General features: G+C 39.1%; 1 protein-coding gene and 1 long non-coding RNA gene across 4 annotated transcripts; both read right to left on the bottom strand.

Annotated features, from left to right (window-relative positions):
- Nucleotides 1–5,849: 5,849 nt before the first annotated feature.
- On the bottom strand, nt 5,850–7,814 carry LOC104453374 (GATA transcription factor 6). Of its 2 annotated transcripts, XM_039316271.1 has the most exons (3): nt 7,661–7,814; nt 7,177–7,552; nt 5,850–6,797 (listed from the first exon to the last, which is right to left on the bottom strand). In XM_039316271.1, the coding sequence occupies exons 2-3, from the start codon at nt 7,537–7,539 to the stop codon at nt 6,114–6,116; spliced, it is 1,047 nt and encodes a 348-aa protein (XP_039172205.1). In that variant the 5' UTR covers nt 7,540–7,552; nt 7,661–7,814; the 3' UTR covers nt 5,850–6,113. The 2 variants fall into 2 exon arrangements, with proteins under 2 accessions (XP_039172205.1, XP_039172206.1); XM_039316272.1 differs by having other exon boundaries at nt 7,177–7,786.
- Nucleotides 7,815–16,689: 8,875 nt separating this feature from the next.
- On the bottom strand, nt 16,690–23,205 carry LOC104453373. Of its 2 annotated transcripts, XR_005552958.1 has the most exons (7): nt 22,573–23,205; nt 22,238–22,467; nt 18,516–18,870; nt 18,269–18,404; nt 17,819–18,091; nt 17,472–17,576; nt 16,690–16,752 (listed from the first exon to the last, which is right to left on the bottom strand). It is a non-coding gene; the product is annotated as an uncharacterized LOC104453373 (long non-coding RNA). The 2 variants fall into 2 exon arrangements; XR_005552957.1 differs by having other exon boundaries at nt 18,269–18,870.
- Nucleotides 23,206–23,480: the final 275 nt, after the last annotated feature.

Below are 23,480 nucleotides of genomic sequence, written 5' to 3'. Positions count from 1 at the left end.
TCCAAATTATTGAAATATTACTATTTTGAAAAAAAAAAAAAGAAGGATATTTCGTCACATTCAACAGGCAATGATGGATCTGAACGGAACGGAGGATTTGTGCTCTGAAATGGTATGCAAAAATTCGTGATGGAAAGGATGGACTCCATCGAACGAAACGTCAAATGACGGTGGTGAAAATTCAAATTGCAGGTGCACGCTCGGGGGAAATTCTAGTGCGTTTACTTTTTCTTTTTGACCAAATGGGCCAGCGAGTAGCTTTCCATTATACTCTCCCCCGAGCGTTGAGAGCAGAGATATGTCACACGGGAGCACAAAGAGAGACATGTCCGATACGGGAGATGTGGAGCCAGGGAGAGATAGATAAGAGTCGAGCCATCGTTCCCGAAAAATAAACGATTTATAATATATTTTAAAAATAATTATTTGTATCGCCTATAAAGATATATAAACTAAAAATAAATATATGCTGTTGTCGGTAAGAAAAATATTTTTAATTGACTAATAATATCAAATGATTACTTTTACGAAAATATTTTTCCAAATCGTTAATTTTTTCACAAAACAAATGGAGGAAATTTTATTTATCTCAAGGAAAATTTCATGATAATGGAAAATGTTTCTCGAGAAATCTCTTTTCAAGAAATATTTTCTCCTTTTCTGATTAGGAAATTAATTTTTCTTAATTTAAGCATGCATTTCTTCTTTGACTATAAATAATTTTCCTTTGATCGATCATTTTCAGCAAACTAAACGTATGAAAGTTCGAATAATTCTCTAAAAATAAAATTTCACTCAAACAAACACAACCTAATCATAGTGACCAATAACTCTATAACCATTAGAAGGTTACATATAATTATCCAGACACGAAAAATCATAACAAATTATTCTATCAAATCCTATTGAAATGAGGTCTTTAATTGCTAAAAGCAGCAAATGTTCGAAAACCAAAACATAGTATAAATACACTTAGGACATTATATACATTATTCCGATATGGTCAAGCTTCAGACTAATTGTGCTTTCTATAGTTTCTTTTTCAAATTATATTAAATATAAAGTACAAGTCAACTAGGGAGAAATCATGAATTCACCACGCATTTTTTTTTAAATTAAAAGAACAAGTCACATAAGTAAAAAAATAAATAAATAATTCCCGAGTCCTAGAAGGAAAATTTTTGGGGACCAGTTTTCTTTCTGAAAATTCCAAATAATGCATAAGACTATTCATGTTATGAAGAATAGTTATTTATATTTTAGTGATAAAGTAGAAATGAATATGCCAATAACGAATGGCATCTAGGAGTTATAATAACAAATAAAAGTACTTAATTTTTTTTTAAATGGTTACCCATTATAACAAAAAGGGTTAATATCATGAAAAAGCCTAAACTGATATACATATGACAAATTTACCAAAAACTAATTTTTTGACCATGAAAAACCTCAAATAAGTTGTGATAAATTTACTCCAAATGATTAGAAAAAACCCCAAACTTATATACCTGTAATAAGTTTACTTCAAAATAATTTGTTCGACAGCCAAAATTCCAAACCGATATATTTATGACAAATATACCATCAATTAAATTGGATTAATATCACAAAAAACATTAAAAAAAAACCAATACAATAGTGACAAACAGAGAGTAAAATCCAAACAAATATATCAATCAACTATCACGTGTCATCCAATTCAATAATTTGATAGTAAAATTTAATAAAACCTAATAAAAGGTAAATTTATCATAAATGTACTAGCTTAAATAAATTTGTCAAAGTTGTACCAATGTATAGTTTTTTTTTTTTTTGGTAAGTACCGATATAGAGTTTTTTATGGACAAAAAATTAATTTTGGTTTGTCATAGATGTACTAGTTTATTTTTTCATGGTATTAACCTTAACAAAAAGTATAACCCAATAATACAAGTATAACCCAATAATATATGTATGTATGTATGTATGTATATGTGTGTATTATTTTTCCCAAAGCATGGGGCCAAAACTTGTACGATGATGAAAGTTAAATCAATCACTTTCTACATTATTGTGTTATTTATTTTCTCTCAACTCGTCTATGTTATACACTTCATACTAGTCACGGTAATCGCACTTGACGCTGGAATGTGCATTTCTATTTGTGTTGGGCATGCATTGACATTCTTAGATGTTATTTACTTTTGTCACGCATCAATCCATTTTCACTTGTGATCACAAGGATGTCGTTGAATTTGTTATTCTATGAGGCTTGTGTTAGACTCTTCAAGCTTTCAGCTGATTTAATTATATCCTCAACCTTATTCAAAAAGTGAACTTAATTACACATTCAGTAAAGGTTTAGGACCTAATGAGTCAATTGAAAGTTTTAGGACTCAACACTTCTTGATAAAATTTTAAGACATAATTAAACCAATAGAATTTCTTTCTAATTATATTGCATTCTGTACATAAGGTTAAGGACTTGTGGTACAATTTTCCTGACCTATGTTTGTGCATAAATACCAAAACAATAAAACATTTCCAAACTTTTTCTTTTGTATCAATTGGGTGTATGTGGCTTTTTAAGCACCTAAACTTACAAAAGGTGGCACGAAATGTTGAATATTAAAATCAGTTTTATTTTTTCATTTTTTTCGGTCATATTCTAATTCTTCTCTAATGATTATTCTCAAATTTTTGCCATGTCTCCTTGCAGGAGTGAGAGTCAAAATCTACACTTGAAGCGAAGTCTTCCCCAACCCAATACCCCTGAGAAGGTGGGGATAACCCCCACTTCCCCCTTCTTATGTGGAAATGGTGGTCATTAGGGCAAATCCAAGTATTTAAATATTAAAATCAATTTAAATGAATATACAATGGAGAAGTTACAAAAGAAGGCATTTAAGCAAATTTAATTCTATCCTTGTTGTTGAGTATGTGATTATACTTATCTATCCGGTGCCATATCGCTTAATGTAATTGTCATTCAAACCTTCTTCAATGGTCAAGTTGAAAATCAAAACTATCTTTCTTTATCCATTGTTTGAGATAAATTGCAGGTTTACGATATATCTCGCAACTAAATGAATAATTTTCATTTCTTTATTCTTTTTAAAGTGGACAAATTAATGTGCTAAATGATTACACTAACTTAAGCTTTGAAGCACACCCGACATCTTCTACACACTCTGAAATGTTACAGAGTGGATAAACATTCATCTCGAGTCCTCGCTTCCAGCACGAACCTCATAAAATTATTGTTAATCAATACACACGGAATTGTGTCCAAAATTAATTTCGCGATCTTTTGCACGAATTAGTGCGAGTTCTATTAATTATATGCAACAATTTGTGATTTTTACCATACGAGAAAGGTATGTGTTTATAGGCCAAGTCTGTTTGAAAATAATTTTAAAAAGCCATGTCATTGCCATGTCAACATTTTCCATCAGCCAAATTAGACAAAGTTAACGGAAGAAATTGATTGAACCAATTTGATAAGTTTTAGGATTTGATTATACATTTTGCAAATTTTAAGATTCAATTGCACTTTCGTAACGAGTTTTAGAACTCAATAGTACTTTTTGCAAGTTTTAAAACTCAATTACATATTCATGATAAATTTTAGGATTTTTAACTGAAAATGTAAACACGTGCCCGTCAAAGCCCATGCTCCAATGCATCATGTCGGCATGTGTTACAACAACATAATTGAAAAGGAAATAGGTTCTCTCCCCCACCCCCCAACCACACACACACATACTTTGGAAATACTCAAACTTAAATTTTGTTAAATCCACAGCTCAAATCACTTAAAATCTTTTGAAAAATACGTACTTTGTTAATGACCAAGACAAGTCCAAATCGAACGGAGGCTACGTATTACCTCAAGTGCTAATGTCTAGTCAGCGACGTAGTAAGCGATTTAATTCAATTGGCCTTAGTCGATGGGGGTGAATTTTGTGAAGTGGTCCTCTCTTGCCCACTTAAGGGGCAAATTGATAATTTTCCCATTCTTCTAGACTAATTTCTGAAACCACGAATTTGAGATAAACATCGATGTGATCCGACGTGTATGCCCATAATTCGTCGAATAAGTTAAATACGAATCCCAATTATGGAACATCGCAGGCAATAAAGTAAAGTACCATCGGCCCAACTCGATGGAGAACGCGACTCAATTTCCTCCCCTCGTTATCATGCCAAGTTGACGGAGTCTTGATGACGACGATTTCAATTAGGCCATTGAAAGTGATATGCTGGATAGTGGGGCATTGACGTTTGACTTTTCATTTTGTATGGTATATCTGTACAGATTCACGTATGTTTGACAAGAGATAATCATCAAAATTAAATCCCATTTGAGAAATTTTTACAATTTATTCATTTTTTTATGACTCCTTATCGCATAAGATGCCACTTGAGATGCCATATAATCAAGGCAACTTTTAATGGTAGCCCAACAATCACGTCGTCTTTTTTGTTCTCTATTGATCAAATCAAAAAAAGAATTATATGACTCATGGCTCAATCGGTTGAAAAAAAACCTTTAGGGATGTCATTGGATAAAAATAAAGAGACCATTAGAATGTGTTTGGTACGATCTTAATATTTTTTTTGTGACTTAGAATTTTTTTTAATAATTTTCTAATTTTTTTTCATTTTTTTCATTTTTTTTTTCATTTTTTTTTTTCATTTTTTTTCCTTCCTTCTTCTTCCTCCTCTAATCAGGCCCTAGCAATAGTTGGCAATTGGCCAAAGGCAAGAGTCAACGACCTCATTGGCCTCAAGGGAGCCTTGTTGTGGCTGTTGTGCTGGGTGAGGTCAAGCCTCGCCGAGGGCCAGTGAGTCTCCCTCAAGGTCGACAATGTCATTGGACCTCATCTATGGCCAGCCACTAGCCATCACAAAGGCCTAACTAGAGGAGGAAGAAGAAGAAAACAAAAAAAAAAAAAAAAAAAAAAAAAATTGTTTCAATCTTTATTTGCAGGAATAAAGAAGTAGATTTTTTTCACTTCTTGTTTCCATTTCAAATTTATTCCATAGTCACTTTGTTCCGGAAGAATAAAATAATTGGTCGACGTTATCAAATGGATTTATATTCTTCAATATAATAGAAAAATAGAGAAATAAAATGGTTACTAAACACGGCATTATTGTCCATTTCCCTATTATTTAAGGCTATAGTAATTATCTATGTTAAGAGCGATGATATTGGGGTTTTAAGATTTATTCTCTTAGGTTATAAATTATAATAGTAGAGGAAATATTATTCTTGTAAAAACAGTTTATCCTTCTAAATTAATGATCGATAATAATAATATTAATAAACTTAATTGTTGCATTTCGAGCATGTAGCGAGTATTGATCGAGTTTGCGAAGTTGTGTGGGTTTTATTTCATTTATCATTGCTTCATATGCGCGTATGTAGAATCGCAGTAACATAGCATGACATTGACAAGCGTGCAATGAGTCATCAGCAGTGTAGGTAAAATTATTCAGATATTTTGTTTGGCAAGGTTGACCCCATCAAATCGCAAGATCGCACCACGCAATTTCTTTTTTATTATTATTATTATTATTATTATTATTATTATTATTATTATTACCACAACCACCACCTTTGATTTGGGTTTTCGACGACCATAAGAAACCGCCGAATCCATTTGAACATTTCAACAGATTGTGATATCGGTTGAAACTGTAATCTGAATTACACTTTGACTTTACCAGGCGCCAATCACCAAACACCAAACGAAACTTCTACTAGATAGAAAAATTCCATTGACAAATGTTATGTTGGGCTAAAATTTAGAAATGAATTTGTCTAACAAGTATCTTTTTCTCAATTTTCTTCGCAAAGTAAGTTCCAACATTATAATATCAATTTTTCGTAGATTGATTTGAACCAAATCGAAATCTTATAATCATTTTAATATCCTGAGTAAATCAAAAGTCCTAAACTCCGTCTAATCTAACCTACCCTAAAAGCAAATAATAGATAATAGCTACTTCCAGAAAAAACAAAAAAACAAAAGTATAATACTGAAGAGAAGAAAAGAAAAGAACCCCACTAAACCGGGTCGAGAAACCCCGTTCGAATGACCTCTTCTTCTAACCTAACAGACCCTTCAAAAACTGGTGACCATCCTGTTCAACTTCAACCTGCCTCCTTCAATTCCATTCCCGGCCATCTCCTTCCTCTTCCTCATCTCCAACACTTTCCGGTGGCTGTTTGAGTGAGCTTCGACCGAGAACGTCGGGCTACAAGCCGGTCTATACTCGGGGAAGAGCCGGCCTGACTTGTACCGGACCCCACATGCGTTGCAGAGGGTCTTCAGGCCCAACGGGCCAGCTCGCCACTGCGGCGTCTTCTGTACATGGCAATGGCTGCAACGCCTCTGGAACTGAACCGGGCCGTCCTGAACCGGCGGTTCCCTCGTCTTTTTCATCTTCTTCTTCTTCTCCGGTTCGCTCTGGCTGCGCACAAATTCCATGCTCGTGAGCACGCTCGTGAAAGAAAGGCACGAGCTCGACGAGTTCTCCGAAGAGCACGATGATGTGGAAGATGACTCGGAGGATGGTGGCTGGTCCTTCTTCGCGTGCCGGGTCCGTTTGGTCCGGGTCTTGACCGGAACAGGTGAAGGAAAACAGAGCGGTCTTATGAGAACTGATCTAGGTTCTGGTTCAGACCGGTTTTTGGCACTGCTTTCTTGTTCCCACTTTCCCGGGAGGTAACAAGTCGGGAATTCCGGCAGGGAATCATCGTCCACAAATTGAGACAACCATTCAAGCTCCGCTATATCATCATCGTCCTGCACAACAGCATATAATATTCGGATTACTAAAACGTAAAATTAACTGACATTAATCAATTCTAGCAAAAGAGAAAATCTAATAAAATCATTATTTTGCTATTACCCAAAAAAAAAAAAAAACATTTACGAACCGCATGGAACTTAATAAAATCATTTCTTTTTTTTTTTTCTCTAATTTGGAAATACCACCTTAATTATTTCACGAGATTCTCACATGAGTATAATTCACGACCGCGGGAATGCAATTTTTCCATTCGACATAGCATAAACTAAAAAAAAAAAAATCTGACAAGGAAAACCTTCAGAAAAAAATAATTCTTAAGGAAATTACAAAAATAGTAATTTTGATAAATAAAGCGAAGAAAATATCTGTTACCGGAACAGTCAATTCGCTGGTCAAGATAGGCTCGCTGGAGGCCGAAGGAGAGGAACTGAGATTGGAGCAATCGTCATCGCCCGCTTGCGAAGAAACAGAGAGAGAGGAGTCCTTTGGTACCTCCGCCCCATCGTCTTCCTCATCTCCTCCTCCTCCTCCTCCTCCTCCTCCTTCTTCTTCAACCTCTCCATCCTCATTCGAGAAGTCGAACCAGTCGTCGACGACGAAATCGTCGTTGCAGGCAACCAAGGACACTCCGCCGTGACCGAGCAAGCAGTCCTCGACCGCCACGTATTGGCCCTCCTCCGTCTTGCTGCGGAAACTGGACTTGAGCGCTCTTTCCACTATGGACGACGACTCCATTTCTCCTTTCTCCCTGTATATTAAAACCCCCACCGAATCAAAATCTTCACAAACTAGTAGCGGTTCGACGAGAAACCCAGACACTAATTCACTTCGAAACGAGTTTATTTCTACCCTGTACCTGAGTGAACAAAGAATAGAAAAGCTGGTGTTGAAGAAAAAGGGAGATTGCTGCGGATAGGAATGAGGAGTAGGTCAGAGAGAGCGCACTGAAATGGGGCGAAACAGGCGGTGGAATAGATGGTTTTTATCTTTATCTCATTCTTAATTATTTTATATCTTACTTTTTGGGTTTTCTCTGTGGAAGTGCTTTATTGGGGCTGGTCGAATTTCTGGTATACGATCATTTGTTTATTTTTACAGTGGGGGAAGGAAAACTAGGTAGACGTGTATTTTGGGGGAAAATTCAAGGACGATGGGTTGAATTTGGCGGTTCATCGAGGAGGGTTGACTGTTCAAAGAAAGTTCCCGAGGGTGGCGGAGGGAGGGGAGCTTCGTGCCTCCTTGGACTGCTCGGACTAATCCAACCCCGATCGAACCATCTCGTTTTCGTTATCACTCGACAAGGGCAAGTCTGTTTGACCATTTGTTTCCGTGTCCATTGCGACTGGTCCAAGCCGAAGATACCAGGAAAACCGCGTTGGGTCGAGCCGGACGTCGTCACGCGACCAATGAGAAGAATTGAAGACCCAGCAATATAAAGTAATATAGAATTCAGGCTAAGCGGTTCAGGATGGGTAAGTTCAGACTTAAAACTTAGAATCCACACCATCAGGGCTGCGTTTCTATTTTTTGGAACTGGAAATCGACTTGTTGATCTTGAAATTGACAATGGAATTCAATCTATTGGTCTGGACCAATTCTAAGGTCAATCCGAGAAACGATCAATTTTTTTTTCTTGTAAGGACATGGCAAATTATAAATAATAAGTCACATATCATACACCAAAGATGTTAAAAAATTAACATCACCCAATTCTTTCCTGATACAGTCTTTTGCATGAGAATTGTAAGAAGGTAAATAAAATTCATTCTATTGGCAAAAAATGAGAATTTGAGCTTGGCCTAAAGCACTCAGTGGACATGTGTAATGAATGATAAAACACTATGTACCATGAGAATCGAAAAACAAAATTCATCAACATATAGCATCAAAACAATGAGTTTTTTCTTCCATACCAATAGTGTTTTTTTTTTTTTTTTTTGGTAAAGAGTAAGGGATATATTGACTTTTAAACCAAGAAGCTATACAGCTATACAACAAAGGTTCTCGGCACCAAAAAACTTGGACTCATGATGACAGAACAAGTTAAGATGAATGGAAGGGTGTCGAGAGCGAGAAACAACAAATAGCAAAAGAATAGAAACAAAACAGCCAAACAGTAGCAAAGAGACAACCAAAAACATTGATGCCAACAACAGAAGATGGGAGAGGCAAGCAACCACCAAAATAGTGGCAGCTCACACAACAAACAAGTCATAGACTAAAAGCAAACTAGGGGGATGACAACACCGCATTTGAGGGTAACACGACAGTAACTTTGAAGGAGCAAGATAGCCAGAACCTGCCCTAACAGTGCCTCTAACGAACCGGAAGCAGCTCTTTCATCGAAGAATCCATAACTGCACCATCAAGGAGAACCTTTGAGGAAAATGAGGGTTGGGATAACCTCTTACTACACCTGAAGAAACCGCAACCTGGCTTGTAGTATCCGCTGAAGGATACGCCATAAACACCATCCTAAAGAGGTGAACAAGATTAATCAAAAATAGATGGATGGATTCCCCAGCTCTATTGGAGTCTTCTGTTTCTAAGAGTGTTCGAAATATGTTTGAAGGTTAGAGCCTTGTCTAGAACGGCTTTATGGAGGTGCAACTTTAAAGCTGGGAGGAAAAAATTTTGATTATGGAAAAGGATGTTGTTCCTTTCTTTCCAAATGAGATGGCATAAGGCGCCAAAAGCAAAGCGAGCCAAAGATTGGTGAAAAGTTCCATCGTTTAAGTGCTTTGTAGCCCAATCTAAGTTCTCAACCCAAGACCTATTCCGCCAAGTGAGGTTGCACTTAGCCGCCGAGTAAAGTGCAAGGGTACTACACCCAAAAAATAAGTGGTCGACTGAGTCCAACCGAGAAGAACAAAAGGCACATAATGCATGTGGGATTCTCTTATAAGCAAGCAAGAGTACCTAGGTTGGCAGTCATTTCCAGGTAATCAGCCACAAGTGAGATTGATACCGGGGTGGCAGCGAGGTATTCCAAATGAAAGAGGACCAAGGGACCACTTGTCCTCTAGGCTGGAATAAACTCCATATAGAGGCAGAGAACACTCCCGAAGAATGACCAAGCCATAAAAGGCGGCATCATCGTCAAGATTAAGGATCGGGAGAGGGTCACCCCAGTTTGCAAGTGAGGTAGAAACGTGGGAGGGGGTGGCCAATGAGGAAAGGCCAACAGCAACTGAAGCTAGCCGAGGGCTTCCGGAACAGAAGATTTCCCGGTTGGAGAAGAAGTTGTTAAGTGGGCCATGCGGGTGCCAGGGATCAAACCAAAACAAGACTGAAAGTCCATTACCAATGCGCCATAGAAACTGCTACTGGATAAGACCCCAAAGATCAAGCAATTTCTTCCAAGCCCAGGAACAAAACTTAGGACGAAGGATAATCCAGAAGTTCTTCCACTTAAGAATGTGGAATGTATCCATTTGCACCATAACGACTCTTTATCAGTGAAGATGAGCCATATGTGTTTGAGCATGGCAGCCTTGTTGCTCTCACGAAGAGAATGAATCCCCAGGCCACCTTCGTTTTTAGGCAAGCAAACTTCACCCCCCAAAAAAAATTGGCCCTTTCCAAAGGAAGCCGGAATATCTCGCTCTATCCGATTGAGAATCGAGGAGGGTAAGACAAAGACACTTGCCTAGTAGATCTGAATGGAATTGAGTACTGACATGATAAGCTATACCCTACTAAGGAGAGGGAAGCGATTGGTCCAGGATTGTACTCTAGTTGTGATAGAATTTACCAGGGAGACACAGTCCACCTTACCCAACTTGGTGGAGATGATAGGCACACTAAGGTACCTAAATGGCAAGGAGCCCAGCTGAAAACCCAAAGTGGCCACTAGAGTGTCCCGCAATGAAGAGGGGCCACCCAATAAGAAAATTTCACTTTTGTTTAAGTTTGGCACAAGGCCAGTCCAACTGGAGAATAAGTGAATCCCCTACTTAAAAAGTCGAATAGAAGCCAAGTTAGCTTCTGAAAAGAGGAGAACATCATCTGCAAAGAAGAGGTGAGAGAGCCTAGAGGGCTTGCATTACCAAAAGAAGTTAAAATCCGGCCTCCTGGTCCGAGTATTTAGAATCTCGGTGAAGACTTCCATAACAAGCATGAAGATGTAGGGAGACATAGGGTCCCCTTGCTGAATACCCCACCCACTAGGAAGAAAGACATAGACTTCCATACCGATAGTGTTTTATCTCCCTTCATTTGCAAATTTATAATTAGCTTTTTTTTTTTCCTATTCTAATATTATGCACAACTAATTATCATGTTGTTTTATTCAAGATAGCTATAAGCTTCGAGAAAAGTAAGCCGTGGAACTTCATGGAATGAGTATGAAACTTACGCTTAACATAAGTGAATAGCAAGAAGTAAAAAAGAGAGAAACCTAGGGTTAGTCCTGCTTTGGTTAGGGCCTTGAGCCGAGAACCAATGTGGTACCTATAAAATATGGTCTTTAATTGGCTAATTTGGTCCAGTTCCCAAGTTGAACTAGACCAAATGCTCACCCCTATAAAGAAATACATATGTAAGCTAAAAGTGGGGAAAATTACCTAAAAATCCTAAACTTATTACAATTTTTCCAAATTAGTCCTAATTTTTTTTTATTAATTCATTTTAAAACATTTTGCAATTGTACCAATTCAGTCCATCCTATCAAATTTGGCCAATCAGCATTGATGTAGACGTTGGTCAACGTGGTGGATAATTTTTTATTAATATTTTAATTTTAAATTATTTACTTTTTCTTGTTTTTCTTCTCTTTTTTATTTTTCTCCTCACTCCTTCCTCTTGCTCTGATGACTGACCAAAGGGGAGGGCCGGTCGTCGACTAGTGGTAAGTTCACTACGCTAATGGTTGGGCAAGGCCTACCTCATTAGATCTGGGTAAGGTCCTAGTGGTTGGGCGAGCTCGAGATTGACCACGCTTGCCCTTGCCCAGTGATGACAAGATGAGCTCACCATTAGTTAGCAACCAGTCCTCCCCCCTAGCTGGTTCTCGGAGGAGGGGAAGAAGGAGAGAGGAGAAAAAGAAAAAGAGAGAAAAAAATGAAAAATAAATAAATAAATTATTAAAAATTTGTTTGCTAGCATTAGGTGGTGCCCACGTCAATGCCAGTTGACCAAATTTGACCGGATGAACTGAATTGACACAATTGGAAAAAGATTTAAAATTGAATTGACCAAAGAAAAATGTTTATGACTAAATCGAAAAAATTACAATAGGCTTAGGAATTTTTTCGTAATTTTCCCCGCTAAAAGTGTGTTGTCTTATTTATTGAATACTTTTTAATTATTCTTACTTAAATATCAAAATGACAACAAAACTCATTGCATTACATCTCCAATAACTTTCTACTTCTTGTAGCGTTCGGTTGGTATCTTGAGCCAGTTTTTTGCTTACCAAACAAAATCCACATCCCCTAATCCAATCGATGATAAGTTATTCTCACCGAAACAATTTGGAGCGAGTCCCTTGAGGCTTGACCTCACACTTTTCTGGAGGCAAGAACACATTGGGTTTTGAGAGGCAAGACCGAATAGAGGCCCTCACATCTTCTCAAGACCTCAACCTTCTTGAGACGCAAGATACAAGATTTGCTCAGCCCTGGGGGATTAAGCGAAAGTATCTCCTAGAAAATCATCAACAATTTGTGCATCAATTTGTGATGCCTTCGAACACTATTCAAAATATATGGTGGTTATCTCATTCATTTGGCTTCTATGTTTGATACAGATTCCAGATCAAGGTTTTGTACCTTGGCCGTAGTTATCGTACTAAGGTGAGAAATTAGGCGAGCTGCAGTGCGTAAGTCGCGCAGGAAGAGTAAGTTGAGGCAGAAAGGAGAGAGACGGCGAGAAAGACGGTGAGAAGATCCCGGACATAAAGAGAGAGAACGTCATGATATATAACCATCCCGATCGAGAGAAAAATCATCCACCATCGTGGTGGTCGCCACCACAGGAACCACCCCGACTTGTCGCTTGGAACCTCAAGTCATGCACGAACCCCTCATCCCTCAAACACGCGCATGCATATGCACAAAGAGAGAGGGTCTCAGTGAAGACAGAGGAAAGAAACTGAGATAGTCCATTGTCGTGGTTGCCGTTGTTAAACAGCAACGACACATAGGCGTTTTGTAGTTGCCCTCCATTTTCCTTTCCCCTCTCTTTTCGAGCATCGCAAATAGGGTTTGTTTTCTATTCTTTATGTAGCTCTTTTATATTTTTGGGATAGGAGGAATCTTATCTATACATACCATATTAGGAAGTGGGAATGTTATATTTGAGGTACATGTGAGTATGACATGGCCTTATTCTTTGTATGTAACCCGCCACATAAATTAACAAAATCAACTCACAGATAGCAGGCATTCAGTTTATTTTGATGGTAACTAGTATTAGAGCGGGCATGATCTACTGGGGTTTTCATGGGTCTTTCTTCTTCCTCGTTTTGCACTCATAGGGAAAATTACTAAAAAAATCATAAACATATAACACGTATGCCTATTTAGTTTCAAACCTTCTAATTTGGCTAATTTAATAATCATAAACCTTATGGTGATTTGCTAATTGGCCAGAAATCACTAATGTAGATGCATGTTGTAAATAACTTTTATAATTTTTGACTTTTTGATTTTTTATATTTTTTAATTTTTTAATTTTCTTTTTTCATTGTGATTGCTGAGGATCATCAGCCACTAGGTGAAGGCCACCTCGCCAACGGCTAGCAAGGGTGTGAAGGCCCTCACTAGCCACAAAAGCCCTAGTCGAGACCATCATGGTCTCATTGGCTTTGGCAATGGGTGCAAAGGCACTCGCCAACAACCACCAAGGGCCTAGGCGAGGGCCATGAGCCTTGCTAACCAAAATGAAAGGAATATATATATATATATATATATATTACTCAATGTTTTAAAAAAATTGCAAAAATTATCTATGTCGGTACCGACCGACCAATGTCCACGTCAATGATTTTCAATCAAAATTGGCCAAAAAGAATCAATTAATAAATTTTCCAAAGACTTAAGATTAAATTGTGTAAACTGAAAGGTATATGAGTGAATTGGCACAAGTATAATAGGTTCAAGACTTTTTTGATAATTTTCTCCATTCATATAATTGGTTCTTTTACCTCGTGCGACATCCACCGTTGGTGCCAAGCTTTGTCTAGTACCACTAGAATTCATCATGACCAACAACTCTTTTTCTTCTACTTTGCCTACTCTAAATCCTTTCGTCATGCATATCACTGATTATGTTCAGGGAAGGCTTGACATGAATAATTATATTTGTCTTGGTCCCATCTTTTGTCTTGCTACAAATATCAGATTTACAAAATCACGTTGAACAAGACAGGAATTTTGCTTAATCGTTTCAAAAGGTTTTTCTCTATTAATTAATGGCATATTCTAGCTGCTATTCAACACCCCCTTTGAGATCACGAGCAGGTCATGACTCATGCACGTACATACATCAAGGTCTTGATATCACAAATCAATTTGATGCACTTCCTTAAGACTTCCTTTATGCTTCGCGGTATCTCAATATCAGAGCCACTTCTCACATGAAGAATGATTCGGGTGATGGAACATTAAAATATTATATCATGTCTTCATATGATAATTTAAGTTTTCAGAATAATGGCAATGATCACACCAAATCTCACATAGTACTAAAATAAGAAGTCCTTAACTCAAATCTTTCAAGCTAATTGACACTCTTCTCTTGGTCGTATGGTTGCTCAAATTCTTCAAATCATAAGTCATAGTTGTAAGAAAGTCCTTTAGGGACCTAAAGTTGTAGTGACCCCCCTCTAAAAAGCCATGTACCATTCGAGAATAGTTCCTCTTTTTGTTTTGCTTTTGTTTTGTTTTTTGTTTTTTAATTTCAAGCTCAGTTTATTTCGAGAAAAATGAAAAATTTGAAAAATATTTTTCTAGAAATGATCATTCATATTGCTTGAAATAATTATTTAATGAAAAATGTTTTCATCATTGACAACAATTAATGTCTAAAAATTATTGTCAATAATAAAAATATTTTCTTCCATTTATTTTTGTAAGCGACAAAAGCAATCATTTCATAAAACATATTTTTCAAATTATACATTTTTCTTGAAACAAATGGAGCCTTATTGTGCATTGGACTTCATTCACTGCGGTGTGTGGACTTCACTAAAATATCCTGTTAGTGGCTTCCGATACCACGTTATAATTAGTGCAATTTTCACCTAAATCGGGTATCATAGTCCAGCTCCTGCAAATTCCTTAGATTACCTGCATTCAATCCTTTTCTATTCAACCAGATCAAAAGCACGTGCTAGGAACGTGATAGTTTGTGTGTTGTGCAAATACTATTGCATAAAAGTTCATATGCTTGAAATTAAAAAGAAAAAAATGAAACATGGATACAATTTCTGAAAAATCAACATTTGAGATACCAAGTTAAGAATAATAATGTAAAAAAGAGAATTGTGGAATTTTTTGGTATATTTCAATATGTATAATTTTGGAAGAGAGGTTTGAGGAATTTCTGTGTATTTTGATGTATTAGTGATAAATAGTACAATAGCCTATTTATAGGCTTTATTGGATAAATATTTAAGGTAACATAATATTAAATTTAATCGATCAAAGATAAGAGACCAAGTTGAGAATGATGAAGCGGAAGAGAGGTTTGAGGAATTTTTGTATATTTAGATGTGTTATTGATAATGTATATGAGCCTATATATAGACTTATTTGATAACTATTTAAGGTAACATAACATTAAATTTAATCAATCAAAGATAAAGTACCTAGTTGAGAATGATAAAGCGAAAAAGAAGTTTGAGGAAGTTTTGTATATTTTGATATATTATTGATAAATAGTAGATGAGTCTATCTATAACCTTTATTGGATAAGTTATTTAAGGTATCATAATACCAAATTTAATCAATCCAGTATATCCAATGTTAAAGGAGAGATATATATATAATCCCAATAGAGAATCAAGTAAATATCCTAATATTGCTAACATGAGGCTTTAAATGATTATTGAATATAAAGTAATCACTTCCATTAAAGTTGTTTTCTCCAAAGTAATGAAAAGTACCATTTCATCCATGTTTGCTATTAAGAAGATAATAAATAAATATATGTTAATGATAATCTAGACTTTTAGAAAGTTGACAAATTGTAAGATATACATATGTATCAAAGCATAGGAACTTTAAAGTAGTAAGGATAAGGATTTTCAAAAGCTATTAGAAATCACAACTTTAAACATTGTACTCAAAAGTAGCAAAATCTCTTGTGGATGGGCTAGTGTTGTCTTGGCTTAGTTCGTCAAGTTATTCTCTCAAGTGATTCACCTCCTCTTGAAAATGTAGAGAATTCCTCCTCTCGACATGCAGAGAACTACAAACCCTGTGTTTAGTTTTTGCTCCTCCACCCTAACCCTAACCTCCATATCCACCACCCCTCTTTGCACCTTCATCATCTTTTCCCTTTCCTAAGGTTTTGGGAGTCGGTTGATTCGTTATGCATGTCCTGTTCCTGGGAATTATCGATGGCTTCTCCACTCATCGCCCCTGTTTGTTCATTACCCACTTGAACAAGGTATCTGGTACTTTTACGATTCCTCAGTGTCTGTTCGTTCTTCTCCTGCATTCCACTGGTACTCGGTACAATTTCATCTCCTCAGTTTATTCGTACTTGTCGATGTCTTCTTCGACTTGAATTTGCTATGTTGGGACACACCGACTCTGCTACCCTAGATATTCGGTTATGGTAGTCTTCCCTCGGCTCGTTTTGCGACGCTTATTTCTATATGACCGCATGGCCTCCGAGGCGGTCCCCGATTCTCGTGCGCCTTGCCGCCCTCTCGCTCAGATCACCTGGGTAGGCTTACAACTGAGCGGAACATCGACGAATGGGACGTTGCACCACCTCCTGAAAAGTTGGAAGAATGCAGTTTATCTTTAGTTGGCATGCTTCTTTCTAACCCATCCATCAATTTCCATGCTTTCCAGACTACTATAAAAAAAGCATGGCGAGTTGACCGAGCTAACTTTACTCAACGAGAGGGTGGTTTATATGTTATCAAATTTCAGTCGGCCGCTGAAAAAAAGCGTATTCGGAAGGTGGGCCCTGGCTATTTTCAGGTCATCTCCTTATTTTAAAACCATGGCAGCCCAATACCCCGCTTCATTATTATGATTTTTCGACCTGTGCTTTTTGGATTCAAATTTTCGGCCTGCCTTTGGAATGGACCACTGAAAGTCTGGTAACAAAAGCTGTCCAAGATATTGGTCGGGTCCTAGAAGTCCGACTTGAAACAAAGGAGGGACCTACTACCAGAACGGGTCGTGTCCGGGTTGAGTTAACACTACAAGACCCTCTTAGAACAGGCAAGCTTATCCGTGTTGCTGGGAAATTGCTGTGGTTGGATTTCCGATATGAGCGTCTCTCGCATTTTTGTTACTCTTGTGGAAGATTGGGTCATTACGCCATGTATTGCAAGGAAATACCCTATGATGCAGCTAAATTTGACTCTAGAGACACTATGGTATATGGTCAATGGCTTAAGGCTGAACTCAAAGAACATAGTCCTTTTTGGGAATCTTTCTATGCACCTCATGCTCTATTAGATCAGCCTGAAGAATCTGTACCTGAGACACCTCCGTCGCAGCTGCCGAATGCTCCTCCTTTGCCCCCGACCAGTTGCACCACCAAGGCCATGATCCACCTCCCGGTAGCTCCACCATCCCACGTCCCTATAGGAACAAATCAATTGCATTCTCAGATGGAACATATGGATGAAGTTCCTTCTCATACCGCTTTGATACCTGCTACAGTTAAACAGAAGGGCATCCAGATTCCTACTATGGATACTCAGACCCACAGAAAGCTCAAGCATTCTAAGATGATACCTATTATGAACGCTTCCAAAAAACAGAAATGGTATACGCCTTATGACAAAAAAAGTTTACTGCTATATGACTTGGATGAAGCAAACCTGATGGACACACCCGTGCTTGGAATTGAAGAAGACTGCAATCGGGCAATGGTAGCTGGCCCAACACAGTAGTGTGACTCTCCCATTCTTATTGCTGACAAGCTCAGTACAAGGGCTGAGGTGGCTTGCCCTCAAAAGCCACCGGTAGCAAAATGAAAATGCTGAGTTGGAACTGTCAGGGTCTTGGGTCTACCCTGACAGTTCAAGCCCTTCGGGCCCTTGTGGCTCGAGAATGCCCAGATCTCCTGTTCATAATGGAGACAAAGAATGGTCCTACAAAATTATCAAAAATTCAGAAACAGCTGAAATTTCCTCACTCTTTTTTGGTTAACCCTATAGGTCTAGCAGGGGGATTAGCTATCTTTTGGCATGCTCAACTCAATATCAGCATAGTTCATTCAAATTCTGACTTTATCGATCTGTTTTGTACTGATTTGGGGAACCACATACCTACTCGTATCACCTGTATTCATGCGCTAGCAGTGTTTAGGCTTCGGCAGCAATTCTAGGAGGTTCTTCGGCGGATTGCAGCAACTAACTCTTTACCGTGGCTCTGTATAGGAGATTTCAACGAAGTAATTTACCACTGGGAGAAAGTAGGGAAAAAGTTAGCTGATTTTCATCGTATGTCCTCTTTTCGCGAGGTATTACATGACTGCTCCTTGATTGATATGGAGAGCAAAGGCCGTGCATTTACCTGGATAAATAACCGTCAGGGCGAAGATAGTATTAAGGAACGTCTGGATAGATCTCTATGCAACTTTGAGTGGAGGCTAGCTTTTCCGGATGCTGTTGTTAGTGCACTTCCAGCGGTGGGTTCTGACCACAGCCTGCTTTTTCTGAATACAGTAGCTTCCCCCCGGCGAGCTCGCCCCTTCATTTTTGAAGCATTTTGGCTTGATCACCCTGACTGCAGCAAAGTTATCTCAAATGTTTTGCACCAGCCGACCACTGCTCACCGCGATTTGCCATACCTCTTAAAAAGGGTCAGTCTTGCACTTTCCTCATGGAGCCGCCAGACCTTCTCAAATGCTAATAAGAGGATCTGCGAACTGCAATATAGACTTGAACAGATTACCAATCAATTGGATACTCCCTATGACAGACATGAAGTAACAGCACTTCAATCAGAACTTCAGCAGCTTTGGCAACAAGAAGAGCAGTTCTGGGCTATGCGCTCGAGAATTAAATGGTTGAAATGGGGCGACAAAAATACTAAGTTCTTTCACGCCACAACCATTCAAAGAAGGCAGCGTAATCGTATTACGATGTTACTAGATGAGGAAGTTGGGTTGGGTCAGAGATGAAACTGTATTAAAGGACAAGACTCAACTTTATTTCACCAATCTATATCAATCCGTTGGGTTTCGTGATTATGGCCCAATTCTAGATCGTGCCCCGTTTAGTTACCCCGCAATGAATATGGCTCTCACCGCTAGGTTACTAAGACCGAAATCCGTGCAGCCACCTTTTAGCTAGGAGGGAACAAAGCCCCGGGCCCGACGGCCTCAATGGACTGTTTTATCAATCTAACTGGGACACTCTTGAAGATGTTGTGTTCAATTCAGTCCAAATAGCTTCTTCTTTTCGGTAAAATGCCCTTGGCTCTCAACCGTATTGCTATTACTTTAGTTCCAAAGCCCTCCCACGTAGTCTCGACCATTACCGCCCTATTAGTTTATGCAATTTTGCCTATAAGATCATTTCTAGAATTCTAGCCAATCGGCCAAAACCTATATTGCCACAGCTCATTTCACCTGAACAGAGTTGAATACAAGACAATATTTTGGTGGTCCAGGAGGTAATCCATCATATTAAAACCAGAAAACGTCGGCGTCACTTCCCGGTAATCATTCGCATGGATATGCAGAAAGCTTTTGACAGAGTTGAATGGGACTTCTTGATGGCTTACCTACATAAGATTGGCTTCCATCCGCAATGGGTTCAGTGGATTTTCCAATGCATATCAACTGTATCTATTAGTATCAAGTTTAATGGTCAACAGTTGGATTACTTCCGCCCTACTAGAGGTATTCGTCAAGGGGATCCTTTATCCCCGTATCTTTTCATCCTCTTGATGAACCTATTATCTAATCTCATCCATCGAGCCATTGACATGGGACAGCTCACAGGCGTTAAACTTAACAGGTTTAGTCCTACCCTCTCTCATTTGTTCTTTGCTGATGATGCTATATTCTTTGTAAATGGCACCACTACTGACTGCCATAACCTAGCAAGTATTCTGTCTCAATATTGTTTAGCTTCGGGTCAGTCCATCAATCGAAACAAGTCTGGTATCTTTCTCAATAAGGACTGTCCGAGCCAGCTTAAAGCTAACCTAGCCAGTGAACTCAGAATACCAGTGCTGGAACGAATGGGTAGATATCTAGGCATCCCCACTGATTGGGGCCGATCAAAACGAGAGCTATTTTCATGGATCTTGGGTAAGGTTCATTCCAAATTGGAGGGATGGAAGGAAAATCTAATCTCAAAGGGTGGCAAGGAAGTCCTACTTAAAACTGTTGTGCAGGCCATTCCCTAGTATGCAATGTTTGTTTTTAAAATTCCATTATCTATCTGTAAATCTATTGAAAAACAAACTGCTAGATTCTGGTGGCAGAATGATTGTCGGAAAACGGGGATACATTGAAAACAATGGGCTGTGTTGAAAGAGTCTAAGGCGAAGGGAGGACTAGGCTTTCGAGATTTGGCGGCTTTTAACAAAGCCATGTTGGGTAAACAGGCTTGGCGTCTCATCCAACAGCCGTCCTCACTGTGGAGCAAACTTCTTAAAGCACTCTATTTTCCTACACAAGATTTTCGCTACGCCCGGAAAGGAGTTCGCCCTTCTTGGGGCTGTCAAAGTTTACTGTTAGGAAGGGAGGTAATACTTCCTAATCTACAGTGGTCTGTTGGCAATGGCACTAACATCAACATCAGGCAGGATCAGGCAGGACGCTCCATGAGCAGATTCGATCCAACATTGAAAAGGCCAACGAATCTTACAAGAAGAAAGCTAATCAACATCGCAAGAAGACTCAATTTCAACCGGGCGATCTTGTATGGCTTCACTTGAGGAAGGAGAGATTTCCATTTCGTCGAAAGAACAAGCTCATGCCTAGAGCTAACGGTCCATTTAAAGTTATTCAGCGAATTGGTGACAATGCTTACAAGATTGACCTTCCAGAGAGTTTGCGTTTCAGCAACCTTCAACGTGGGAGACCTTTCTCCTTACTTGGAGGATGAAAACCTTCTAGATTTGAGGACAAATCTCAAACAACCCGGGAGGATGATGCGGGAGCATCCAACGTAGCTCCATGGACGAACTCGGAACCATCGATGCTTATCCAAGCCAATAAAGATGTTGGGCATTATGTGCTTCGATGGATCATTTTGAATGAATAATGTTAATTACTTTGTGGTATATCAATAGGTATCATTGGGAGGCCATTTTAGATGTCCTGTATGACCAATTGAAGAAGCTTCTTAAGGATTATTTTCTGGTCAAGGGAAGAGCTCGAATTTTGGGAAGGCTAGAGGTTCACGGAAAGCTAACGGTTCGAGAATGTGGAAGGCCGAAGATTAAATGGCATTTAGTTCCCGTGATAGTAAAGGCTTTTTATTAAGTTCCTAGCCGTTTTTATGCAGTCCAAGAGTCGAACGTTTCAGTTTCTAGGCTATTAAGGTCTGTTTTTAATATGTATTAAGGTTAAAATCCTCCTATAAAGAGGGGAAAACTATCCAATGTAGGAGATACGAATTTCATGAATGAAAATGGTGAGATTTCCTCTGCTTGAGTGAACTCCTTTGGAGAGTGGATAACTCCTTTCGGTTTCTTTATCCTTGGAGCGTAGATCACTCCTTGGTGGTGAGCCAAGAAGCCCTTTATCCTTGGTCGGTGGAATCTTTAGGCCTTGGTGGTGAGCTTCTCCTATCCCGAAGTGCTTTATCCTTGGCTGGTGGAAGCTTTAGGCCTTGGTGGTGAGTCAGAGATCTCGATCCACATCCTCGCTGGTGGCGTGGCCTTTATACCTTGGGAGGAGATTGTTATATCTTTTCTTATTCCTCTTTGTTTCTTTACCGTACACACTAGTCCATAGACTTAACCACAAAAATCCCTTCAAAAAAATCTCCGTTCTTGAATCACTCATCCCATCACGCATTAAGTATTCTTGGTGGACCTCTGCAGCATGACGAACCAACAATGGTAGCTGATCTACTCGTTCAGAATTCAAATGACTGGAATATCGAGACTCTACACACATATTATGACGCACAAACAGTACATGACATACTTCGCATTCCAGTGCGACGGAACCTCATCACTGATAAACTAATCTGGACATCTACATCAAGTGGCCAATACACAGTTCACAGTGGCTACCATGCTATCAGAGGAGCAGAAAGAGAGACTCGAACCTTATCCGCCTCATCGTCGTATCAGGTGCCTCCTCAACTTTGGAAGCGTATCTGGAAGCTTCATCTCCCACCGAAGCTCAAGATTTTCTGCTGGAACATCTGCCATAACGCCTTGCCCACAAAGGATAACCTATATCGTCGTCGTATAAGCCCAGATCCTCTTTGCCCGCTTTGTCATACCCATCAGCCGGAGACGATTGAGCACCTCTTTTTGCTCTGCCCCTAGACATCTGACATATGGTCTCACTCATCACTCGGTCTTTCTATCGTAGATACAGGTATTCGCCGCATAGATGAATGGTTCCCTACCATACTTTTTGAAAAAAAAGTCGTACCTGCCCTGGAGCTTATTGTCGCCGTTTGACGGTACCTCTGGAAAGCCAGAAATAGCGCCATCTTCTCCAATCGACGCCTGGATCCATCCTCTGTTGTCCTTGCCGCCATAGCCCAGCTTCATTTTGCTCAGATCTCCAATCCCTCTCTGTTGCAACATAGTCATCAGACCGAATCTTTAGCTCGTTTCTAGCGATCTCCTCCTCCGGGGACCCTCCGCATCAATATCGATGGGGCTTTCATCCCTGGTAACCTTACCGGATCTATTGCAGTCATCTGTCGTGATCATTCGGGGCTTTTGAAGGATGGATTCACCATATCTGTGCACGCAGCCTCCGCTCTGCAAACTGAAACTCAGGCCCTTCTTTGTGCTCTCCAGTACGTGCTTCAGCTCCCTTCCGAGACTCCCTCTCTGGAGATTGAATTGGACTGCCTTGTCTTGGTTGACGCCCTCAACGGCCGGCAAGAGCCTCCATGGGAGATCCGCCCCTTTTTCCACGAAGCCTCTCTCCTTTGTCGCTCTGTCCCTCTTTTGCAAATTAGGTTTTGTGCTAGGGTTGCAAATTCAGTTGCTGATTGGGCAGCGCGTGCACACAAAAACGGCTGCCTTTCCTCCTCTTGGGCCGAATCGCCCCCTCCCCCCCTCCTCAACTTGTTATTGTCTGACCTAATAGCCGCTGACCGTATTTCCTCTCTTTATAATTAAGTTTTATTTCCTGCTCATAAAAAAAAAAAAAAAAAAACATTGTACTCTTTCAAATGGGCCCCACTGTTCCTTTTTCTTTTTTGTATTTTGATTTCTTTACCCGGTTCTCTTTACACCGCAGCATTTAAACTCTCTACCCAAAACAGTGATGGTTCCATGCCAAAAAAAGAACAACAGTGATGGTTAATGCTGTTGCGTGTTAGT

This window comes from Eucalyptus grandis, chromosome 7 (genome assembly GCF_016545825.1).
Source record: "Eucalyptus grandis isolate ANBG69807.140 chromosome 7, ASM1654582v1, whole genome shotgun sequence".
Lineage (NCBI taxonomy): Eukaryota > Viridiplantae > Streptophyta > Magnoliopsida > Myrtales > Myrtaceae > Eucalyptus > Eucalyptus grandis.
Note: the sequence above shows the minus strand (reverse complement) of the source record. Positions and strands in the feature narration are given on the sequence as shown.

Bases quoted from the DNA above. Each gene is read 5' to 3' on its own strand.
- LOC104453374 (XM_039316271.1), bottom strand. From the start codon at position 7,539: ATGGAGTCGTCGTCCATAGTGGAAAGAGCGCTCAAGTCCAGTTTCCGC. The intron at 6,798-7,176 runs GTAACAGATATT...GCTGTTGTGCAG, and splicing joins CCAGCGAATTGACTGTTCCG to GACGATGATGATATAGCGGA.